The sequence below is a fragment of the Pagrus pagrus genome (genome assembly GCF_965226575.1).
Source record: "Pagrus pagrus genome assembly, chromosome: 17".
Lineage (NCBI taxonomy): Eukaryota > Metazoa > Chordata > Actinopteri > Spariformes > Sparidae > Pagrus > Pagrus pagrus.
The window spans coordinates 17,623,943-17,634,744 of NC_140201.1; the positions used below are offsets into that span (position 1 = coordinate 17,623,943).

The 10,802-nt window shown below is 45.9% G+C and overlaps 1 protein-coding gene across 1 annotated transcript; it reads right to left on the reverse strand.

Moving 5' to 3' along the window:
• Positions 1 to 561: 561 nt before the first annotated feature.
• On the reverse strand, positions 562 to 4,406 carry tril (TLR4 interactor with leucine-rich repeats). Its single transcript, XM_084379165.1, has one exon. The coding sequence runs from the start codon at positions 3,694 to 3,696 to the stop codon at positions 1,204 to 1,206; it is 2,493 nt and encodes an 830-aa protein (XP_084235291.1). The 5' UTR covers positions 3,697 to 4,406; the 3' UTR covers positions 562 to 1,203.
• Between the last annotated feature and the right edge of the window lie 6,396 nt (positions 4,407 to 10,802).

Genomic DNA, 10,802 nt, shown 5'->3' on the forward strand with positions numbered 1-10,802 from the left:
GTGTTGGAGGCACTCCACCCTGTCTACTCAAACAAAGGAACTGCTTAACCATTGCCAGACCTCATCTTGACACGCATGCAAAAGCATGGGTGCTCATGCACACTTCTCTAACATAAGTATTTTTATTGTCTTCCTCACCCTCACGCATTGTTTAGATCTCCCTTTAACACATGTCATACCATTAATCGCTCCTCATTTTAAAGTGCAAGAAAAATATTATGTTAAAGCTAATATTACCAGTGACCCCTTTTGATATAAAGTATCCTAAAACATGTACAGTACCACTCGCTCACATGATAATATTGCTGTCCATCCTGACCTACTTAGCTGAGGTGTATGAGGATTTCGTCATATGAGTAAAGATAAAGAGAGAAGCGCAACATGGAGTTTAAGAGGTGATTGCAAGTAATCGTTGTGTACGAATATCCTGTTTATCACTGCTGTAGATCTAGAGTACCCCCTATCTCTAGAAATATAATTCCCTTGTGCTTTACGTAATCAGTTGCTCATGTAAAATACATATAAAAGCCACCAAAACAGATCATCCAGAAGACGAATCAATCACATTGTTGGGGATTTTACTTCTTCATGTAATACAAAATCATATGTAAAAGTATAAAACGTGATAGATGTGATACAAAACAAGTGTCTTTTTTTTTCCTGCCAACCAGCAGCCATCATTACACGCTGTACAAATATGAGACAATATGATGTCTATGAACTCAATATTAGCACCATAGTTGAAATCAGTGATCAATCATTCATGCGTACACACTGAACAATCGCAACAAATCAAGAAAACACAAGCGCAGGTGCAAGGAAATGAAAGCGGAAAGGCGCAAAGCAGGAAGAGGAAGTCAGAGGGATTGGACTTCCTCTGGTGTCTGAGAAGGCACTGATGAGCTCAGCTGTTCTTTTGTCACGTTCAAAAGTTTTCTTGTGGTCAAATGAAAAGAGGAAACGCAAAGTGGTGGGATTGTTGGCTTGGTTTGTTCACAGCCACACACACCCATGTTTCCAAAGGTAGGGAACACGGTTCTGGAGAAAGATAGTTGATTGATGAGTCTCACTCCCAGGCCGTCAATGAGTCTGTATTTGACGAACTGGGGATGAGATGCAACAATCGACTATCTTTCTCCAAAACTGCCTCCCTTCCTTTAAGAGAGAGGACAACCTGTTGTACAGTCTCAAGTTTTGAAGGCTCTAGTCAGAGAATCTCTGCATGTCACTGTCTCTGCGAACACTGTTGCTGTCCAGAAAGCGGTCACAAGGGAACTCGATGAGGTTCCCCTCCTCCAGGGGCGCGAGCCGCGCCGGACGGCTGCTTTGGTAGCTGGTGAAGTCAGCAGACACCGAAGCCGTCGTCATGGTCGGACGAAATGGTCGTCTGGTGGAGTACATGTGCCTCACGTGCACTGCCGACTTCCTCCTCTGCAACCTCCTCTTCAGGCTCCGGCCCAGCCAGATGCTGCCAATGACGAGCAGCAGCACGGCGTTCCCAGCCAGCGTTGCCACTGTCACCAGCTGGAGGTCGGAGGTCAGCACACCTCCTCGGTTGAACCCCTCAGGGAGAGTGACCAGCCCTGCGCAGTGGTCACGGGGTGCGACTTGACACACGGATCCTCCGACTACTCCTTCCACACAAACCATGTAGGTCACGTCTGAGCTGAGTTCTCTGAGGGTTACAGAGCGAGCTGTGCCACGAGTGTACACGTAGCGGGGGAAACGATCTTGGGTGCCAAACCGGTCGAACAGGATCCGGTAGTGGACTTCATCGAGGCCTGGCCCAGGTCCTGGTGTGTAGCTGTGATGATCCTTGGTGGTCCAGCAGACGGTGACAGTACTCGATGTCACATGATCCACTGAAACATTAGTGATGAAATGGCGGTTGAACACACAAGGATCTGTGATTACAGGTAGAGCTTCGTCCTGATCTGACCTCAGGAGATCAAATCTTGCTCCAGACTGGACCGGAGAGGTGGTGGTGGTGGTGGTGGGCCCAGTGTTTGGATCTGTGGTGTTTCTCTCCTGGATTCCAGCATGACTTGGTGAGGAAGTAGATGGTTGATCAGCTCTGGAAGTGACATTTGACCTTTGTCTGCCTTTGGCACGTTTCCTAGTTGCCTCTGTAGCAGGTCGTGACCTTGGGCTGAGAGACTCTTTCTTCGGTTTCTTCCTTTCCAGTGCTGCTACCTCCACACCCCCTTGGTCTCCCTGGATTCTCACCTCCTCCTGTCCCTCTCTTTTTGTTTTCTCACCCTCTTTCCTCATTATCACCCCGTCCCTGTCTCCCTGTAACAACTCTGTCTCTTCCACCTGGCCTTCTTCACCCCTCTCCTCACCTCCTGCGTCTTCCCCCTTGACCTTTACCAACACACCCCCTCCTCGGCTCTCCTCAGGCCCAGCTTGGCTCCTACACAAGTGGGTCAAGTTCCCGAGGGGCTGCAGCTGGGAAGTATTCACATAGTCCAGATATTTCCCTCTCAGAGTTGCTGGGTGATGACATTGCACAAAAACAGTCAACAACTTGCCCTGAGAGTGCGCAGCAGTCATCCATCTCTTCAGCTCCTCCAGACGACAGTCGCACGTCCAGTTGTTGCCATGGAGATCCAGGTCGTAAAGCGCGTTGTTGAGTCCAAAAATGTCTCCTGACAGGCTGGTGAGCATGTTGTTCTTCAGCTTCAGCACCTTTAAATGCTTAAGCTGCGAAAAAGCAGAAGGGTCCACTTGGGAAATCCGGTTGCGACTGAAGTCCAGTTCCTCGACGCGCTCCAGGGAGTCGAGGAGACCGGCGGGGATTTCCTCCAGCTCGTTGCCGTCAATCAGAAGCTCCCTGAGGCTCGACAGCCCCCTCAGAGCCTCGCTGTCCAGGCGAGAGATCCTGTTGTTGCTGAGGGACAGCGTGGACAGCTTTTTCAGATTTTGGAAGACGTGGTTCCCGACGTGCTGGATCTCGTTTTCGGACAGCAGCAGGGTTGTCAGAGCTCTGAGCTGGGAGAAAGTGAGGGCGCTGCGCACGACCGCCTGCTTGTTGTGCGCCAGGTTTAGAAAGCGCAGGTTGGTGAGTTTGGAGAAAGCGTTTCTGTGGATGTGATGCAGCTTGTTGTATTCCAGGTGGAGATAATGTAGGCTGGTCAAGCTTTTAAAAACGGAGTCCTGCAGGACTTCTAGTGAGTTGCCGTCCAGACGCAGTTTCACCAGATTATCCAAATTGGCGAACAGCTCCGGAGTGATTTTCTTCATGTCATTATTATTCCCATAGAGGATAGTTAACTTCTTCAGGGGTTGTAACGTCCCGGCGGGTATATTTGATAAAAGATTATGCCCCAAGTACAGCTCCTCCAACTTGGAGAGCTTCTCAAACGCTTTTGGCTGAATGGTTTGGATTTGATTGTACTGTAAATTCAACCTCACCAGGTTACTGTACCGTGTGAAGTCGAAGGCAGAGATGTTTCCGATGAAGTTCCCCCCGAGGCTGAAGATGAGCGCCTCCTCGGAGACACGCGCGGCGGGTTTGGGCACGGCGCGCAGCCCGCGGTTGGTGCACATGAGGTGCTGCGGGTGCTGACAGTCACAGCGGTCGGGACAAAAGCTTGTCACTTGTGATGAGGAGGAGGAGGAAGAGGAGGAGGAGATAAATCCATTGAGCGCCAGGAGGAAAAAGCAGATCCCCGTCGGGAAATTGCCGCTATCCATTCCGACAGCGCAGGCTGGCACCTTCGCTTTGCGTGGCTCAGGCGCAGTCGCCCTTCTCCTCTCTCATGCTGGAGATCGACTCGTCCATAATCCACTTGTTGCTCTGAAAAGCGGCGCACACATCAGGCACACGGCTCCATCACTCAGCAGCATCATCCACACAGCGACTTAATCTGTGCAGCGCGCTCTCTGGTGCTGTCTGAGGAAACGCTCACCTCCCAGTAAAGCCTCCATCCCCCCAAGTGGTCATCTGCTGCGAATTACAGACTGCTCACACACACACACACACACACACACACACACACACACACTGAAATAGTCCCTCCCACGCAACTCTGCGACCCTGCCAAAAACAGATGTGCACAAGCCTTGACGCACGAGTCCCAGAACTTTGCGCGTTCACGCAGGTAATCAAACACACATACATACACACACACGAGACTCTACAGTGAGAGAGAGAGACACAGAGGGAGGGAGAGAGAGGTTGAGAAACCCTTTGACCGAGTTTTGTGCGCGCCCCCGCAGCCACCGGGGGTCTGAGATCTGGATCGGATCCCTGGTATGGACAAAGCAGACAGGAAGATCTCCTTCCCACGGAAGCCCAAGAGAAACCCGAAGAGTTGGATTCCCTCGCAGCAGGGAGCACACAGAGCCAAGCAGAGTCACTCATAAAACGAGCTCAGCAAAAATGTTTAAAATTCATACTGTCATTGGTTTTGTTAAGATGTGGGGTGGAAATCATGAAACAGCTGCTGCAGCCTGGTGAACAGTGATGTGGGACATCAGATCTGAGCGCTGAATACATACAAGTAACTCTAAGCTACAATCAACACAGTACAGTACAATACAGTAGGATCACCATCATCACGCAGCCTAAACTGCAGTTTACCAGCCTCTCATTAACGCGCCCCGCGCTGCTACATGGGGCCACGAGGAGCACAGATGGTTCACATTTGCAGATGAGGAATTCGGGTCGTGAAGTGTGTGTTAAGACCGACGGGGAGAGAGGTGCCAAATCTTAGTTAAAGATCTCCAACTTGAAAGCGGGGGAATAAATGCAGCGGTGAATGGAGCATGTTGTACAGAGCTGTGCAGCACAGGGAGGGGATGGTTATCTGCAGTGCGCACGGAGGTTTGTGTTCCAGTCTGGGTTGAAAAGAAAAAAATGCCACGCTACTGCCAAGACATCTGCACATTTATGGCACATGAGGCAGAGCGATTGCTGACATACACACTGTCTGATCTATAGATCAGAACCTTTACTGACTGCAGCCCTGTTAGATGAGCTCAAGTAGTCATACAGAGTAGTGAGCGACATTTAAACTATTTTGCAGTAGTTCAGCTACATTTTCATGTGATGCAATGAGTGAAATTATAGCCTTTTTTTTTGTTGTTGCTATTTTGGTGAAGAAATTGTTTTTTATTTCTATTTCAGCATTGCCTCTCTACTATAACCTAATTGAACCCTTTGTCCTTCAACCTGACTGCTGTCTATCAATGCCCAGGCAATCCATTCATCACTTGAATATATTAGGTGCCATTTGTTGACAATGATCATGCTAATTGAGAAGTTACCTGGCTGCTGCAATATCCCCACCTGGACTCTACTACACTCCATTTCTCCACATTTCTTGCCCTCTGTCTCCAAGAGAACAGACGGTATTTAGATTTTTTTTGGTTTATGTATGACCTGCACAAGTGGCTCATTTTTGCATGAATTGAGTGTAATTCTTAGATTGCATGTGACTTTTGCATGCACATTGTCAACTTCAGTTCATACAAAGTAGTTTGAACTACCTTTTTTAACCAAATTACATTTTTCTCAAGCGTATTCCTGCTGCAGTTCAGCTTCTTTCAGTGTAGCCCAGGCTATAGGCAAGCTTGCAATGCTATGCTTACAAAGTAGGTAGCTCCCCCAACAGAGCTCAAGTACCCCTTTATCAACACTAGGTTAACTATCATGTGGCCTATAGTTTTAACTGTATGATATATAGTATGCCTTATTTTAATAATAGTGGAAAAGTAAATAAAAGTGGAATGATTTGTGACAGTCTTTTGTTTTTTCATACAACAGAATTGTTGGTAAACTTTTCAAAATGTATTTATATTTTAGCTGAATATTGTATTTCAACTGTTTGTTCATTACTTTAAGCTATTCACTACAAATAAGCAATTGTTTATCCATTACATGTACTTTTAGACGAGGTTACTGTTCCAACGTTTTATTCATTAGCCTACTCTTACAAAACTATTTCAACTGTTTATTCGTTAAGCCTCGGCTATGCCAATCTAGCCTAAGAGGCCATTACTTTTAGCTAGCAAACTATTTAAACTGTTTATCTATCAGCTACTTTTAACTTAAAACTGTTCTTTTTTTTTAGCTCGCTAGCTTTAGCTTTAACTATTTCAACTAGGCTATTTATCCATTAGGCCCAGACTAGCCTACTTTTGGTAAACTATTTATTCATTATTTTAAGCTAACTGTTTTAACTGTGTATGTATTCATTTTTAGCGAGCTAACAATGTCAACTGTTAAGGTGTTGCTATGAGTGAAGTAAACTATTTCAGCAGTTTTTCCATCACTTTAAGCTAACAACAGTATTTTAACTTCTCTGCATACACACATGCTCAATTGCAACACATGATGTTAATGTCTATGAATAGAGACTTGTCAAACATGGGAAAAATAAGCAGTTAACTTACTCATGCACACAAAGTCACACACACATTCATGTAGCCTATACACAACGTGCAACCTCCCTTGAGAAGCCAGTGATGCAATGGTTTCCAGAGCCGAGCTAATGGATGACTCTTACAGCTCCTTGCATTACCAGCACAGACCAAAAGCCTCAAACACACTCTCTGATCAGCCTCGTTCTCATGCATATCTGTTGCTAGACATCATAGTCAGACATTATAGCTGTGTGTGAGTGAGTGTCTGTGTATGAAAGACAGAGAGAAATACTACCCTTGGGGAAGCCCCCTCTCTCTGGGAGGTCATTTCCTGCCGGGCCATTTCTCCATAGTATTTCTGCATCTCTTCTCCCCCCTCTGTCTTTCTGGTCTCTCTTCCTCCTTCTCTGAGGAACCCACACATAGAGAAAACACTCTGAGATCTGGCCTCAGACACAGAGGGACCGGTCCAGTTGTTTTATGGCAGTCGCCTGGTCTGTGTCAGAGTGGAAAGGAATACTGATTTCATCAGCATAGACAGGCTTTCACTGTAAAATCAGAAATAAATTGACCATAACTGTATTGTAACGTTTGAAGGAGGACATGGGTGAAGGACTCATTTCCAAGAGTGTAAATGAGATAAGGAAAGATAAAACAATCGGAGAGCAGGGGATCAGAGCAGAAGGGAAGTGAGTGCAATGTCAGACTAATGTAGACAGAGATTGTTGTGAGGGAAAAAAGTGTGCTGGAGTTGACCCAGATTCACAGAGAAGTTGGCACAATAGGCGGCATTGAGGACCCCGTACAGAGCTGTCTGCTACTGTGCCTTCACACAATAAAGGCAGCAGAATGGTTTCACCAGTCCATCCTTTCATCACCTCTCTCCCCTTCCCAGTGGGCCTCTCACTGTCCAATCAACCGGCCATGTGACATTTCAGCCTCTCAGCGGAGAGAAAGAGTGTGTGTGTGTTTGTGGGAGAGAGAAACCTGATTCAACCGGAGGAGAGAAGGGCTTGTATATTTGTCTGCACCTGAGCATGCCTGTTTCATGGGACTGACAAATTATGTGTGTGCGCAGATGCATGTCTGCATGAAGTAGAGAATATCCAGGTCACTGCAGGTAAGTTTGTGTGTGCATGTAAACGAGCTGATGCTGCAGCGTATGTAGGTCGACGAGGAGTGTTACGTTTCTCCTGCATGATCTTTAGAAGTTGAAACAGCATTTTTCAATGAATGAGAGTGAGAGACAGAGAGGGAGAGTAAGTGTGTGTGTGTGTGTGTGTGTGTGTGTGTGTGTGTGTGTGGAGGGAAGAATAAAGTAGTTTTTTTATGATGTGCAGTTGGACAAGCAACAGTAAGAATCATTAATCATCATGGTTTATATTTCATAGTCTGTATCCTCGGCATAGTTGGAAAGCATTTAATACATTTACTCAAGACACAACTTTATGATGATTAAGTGTCCTTTCCTTGTTTGTTATGGATCCGTAGGTGTTCAAACTTTCCGAGTAAGTGGACCTTGAGTGAAGACTGTTCTGTCAACTGCAGTTTCCAATGTCAAGAACTTAACTTTTATGTTAGCCTGGAAGAGAAGTCATGGAAGTGCTCAGAGTAGCGTACAGCTCGAGCACCTACAATTCAATGATGACGAGCGAGAAATGATATCATGATCCAGTCGTAGGCTCCAGAACAAGTGATTATATTGTAAATCCACCCAAAAAATTACAATTTAATAAAAAGGCTCCACACAGGTTGTCTGGTGTATGTCTCCAGAAGCCCCAGGATCCCAGGATTTGAAAAGATGGTGTTTGAAACCTTTTGTAGCCAAAATCTTCACTGTAGCTGCTAAGCTAGAAGCGTTAGAACGCACCCTGTATGAAGCGGGTGCACAAGGTGCAACAAGGGTGTAATTAATGCCTTTTCAAATCAATTTGGGATCTCCGGGCTTCTGGCGACCTGGATTACATCGAACGAGTTGTATGGAGACGTTTTATGTTTATTTTATCAGTTGTTTTTTACCTTTTAAAACAAGCCCCCAGTCAATGCAGTTGATTAGAATAATGCTGCAACACTGTTTTACTGTGAAGCTCCAGAAGTGTCTCGTGGACTATGAAACTTCACCTGACTTTCCATCTGAATGAGGGTGAGTCGATAATGACTGAATTTTTCATTTTTGGGTTAACTGTTCCTTTAAGTAGACCGTGAGTGGAAATGGTTGCTGGAATTGGAACTAACTTGGAGCAAACACATTGGTGCATTAATAATTAAAATTGCAGTATGTAATTTGTGTCGCGAGGAGGTCTCTCAATCGCAACAATGAAAACAAGAGCAGCGGGACCATTGGAGTCTTCAGTGTTAAACAACCGGCATTTGCAATGAAAATATACCTGACATGAATCAAACACAATGTACATGGACGAGGTAAAGTATTAAAGTTGTATTCAAGTTATGTTTCGTCACATTCGTTAACTTCCTTCCTTACTCTCTGATGTATCGTCTGGTGTTTCACCCGAAGTTCCTCCAATAGGCGACCAAATGAAATGCATCGTATTTTCGCAGTAAGTGAATGCTAAGAATGTGAATGAATGTGAAAAAGAGGTTAAATGCTGCATCGTACCATGCTGTGACAGATAATGCGCACATGTATGGATTCAGTATTAACACATACTAGCACACATACACATATAGGACTACAAAATCAAATTAAAAACAGCAGGTGGTTCTCTTGAAGTGATCATTTCTCATGAATACCTCCCATACAGACATACCAAAATGCTCCAAACGCAGCAGGACTGACAGTTTAAGGGACTAATGAGCCTCACGCAAAGTCACAAACTCACAGGAAGTTGCGCTAGTGGAAACATGTGCATCCTATTGTATGTCAGAATGCATGGGCTTCAGCGGCTCTCTTTTCCCTGTGGGCCTAGCGTGCACCAGAGAGACAATCTGTACGTCCTGGTAACATGACCCTGCATGAAACTAGCACATATCTGGAGCTTATCATAGTAATCAGTGTAAGGGATGGGCCACAATGAAGATTAGCAGCAGCTTTGTCTCTCAGATTAGCCCTCCAACAGGGCTCTAATCAATAGGAAATGGCTCAAACTAATAACAGATTATCCCTGTGTGTGGCAGAGATGGAAAGCGTACGTGCGTCTGTCTGTGAGTGTTTGTTTAGCAGTATGTGAAGTCCTCTATTTGAAGTGTTTCTTTTGTTGCTTCACAGAATCAAAATGAAAGGACAAAGAAGGGAGAGCAAAGCAAAGGGAAGGAAAAATAGGCAATGGGGAGGTGGGTTGTGTGTGTGTGTGTGTGTGTGTGTGTGTGTGTGTGTGTGTGTGTGTGTGTGTGTGTGTGTGTGTGTGCGAGAGAGAGGAGAGTTTACATGAGCAACAGCTGCTGGGATCATTAAGGGCTTTAGCTAGAGCTGGGAATCATAGATCTCGTCCATGCTCACATGCATTAACGATGAGTGTGTGTGTGCCTGAATGTTTGTGAGAGGATGAGTGAGTGTTTATGCACTTAGGGTGAAACAGCGAAAGAGACCCGATCCCCTTGTGAGACTGCAGCTCCACTGAAATGCTGCTTTGCATACTGTATGGTTACACAAAAGATGTGTAAAAAGCCACATTTTATGTGCACGGAAATGAATATAAATGATAGACAAAGAGCGGAGGGAACACCTGGGCCCCATGCCTGAAAACGTCCGCATTCCCACCGCTCGGCTCCAACAGTTGGTTCCCATCACAGGAAGTAGAAAAGGAGGGCAAGATGGAGAGAAAGAGTCCAAGACACTTCTCTGCTAATCACTACTCTGTTAAAAAACATACGGATGATCTCATCAGAGAGAGAGCAAAACAGCGTGTCACAAACAGCCGGCACCCTGAAAATGCAGCTCGGCCGATCGCGGCAACGCGAGCACATCGTGCAATGTGGGAAACGCATTCGCTTTGGCATTCCTCTCCGCTTTGGGAGCGCTCCAACTTCTCCTGCTTGACCCTCCCGGGGTCATGTTTTGTCGTTGAGACCAATATGTCGAGCGTGCCTGTGAGAGTTTAAAACAGAGGGAACGGAGTGGGGAAAAGGAGGAAGGGAGGTACTTGACATCTGGAAAAAATTAGAGAGCATGCTATTGCCCTGTTGAAAGGGTGGAGAGAGAGTGGAGGGGGAGATAAGTAGGAGGAATAAGGAGGGTAGTGTAAAGGATAGAGTGTGTGAGTGTGTATTGGGAGGGCCTTTGATCTACGGAGTTTGATAGAAACTGTCTGCATGCACATAATCAGCCTCAATCACATAATGACACAAAAAGAATGTAATGCCTCGAGATCTTAAGATCACTGAGCTGCACAGAAGATAACACTCGGGCTATTCAGGGCTGCACGAGCACATCGAAACATGAAAGCGAGCACAAAAGCGCACGTATACAAGCTAAC

What these genes read in the sequence shown, in the direction of transcription:
- tril (XM_084379165.1), bottom strand. Translation starts at nt 3,696, where the DNA reads ATGGATAGCGGCAATTTCCCGACGGGGATCTGCTTTTTCCTCCTGGCG.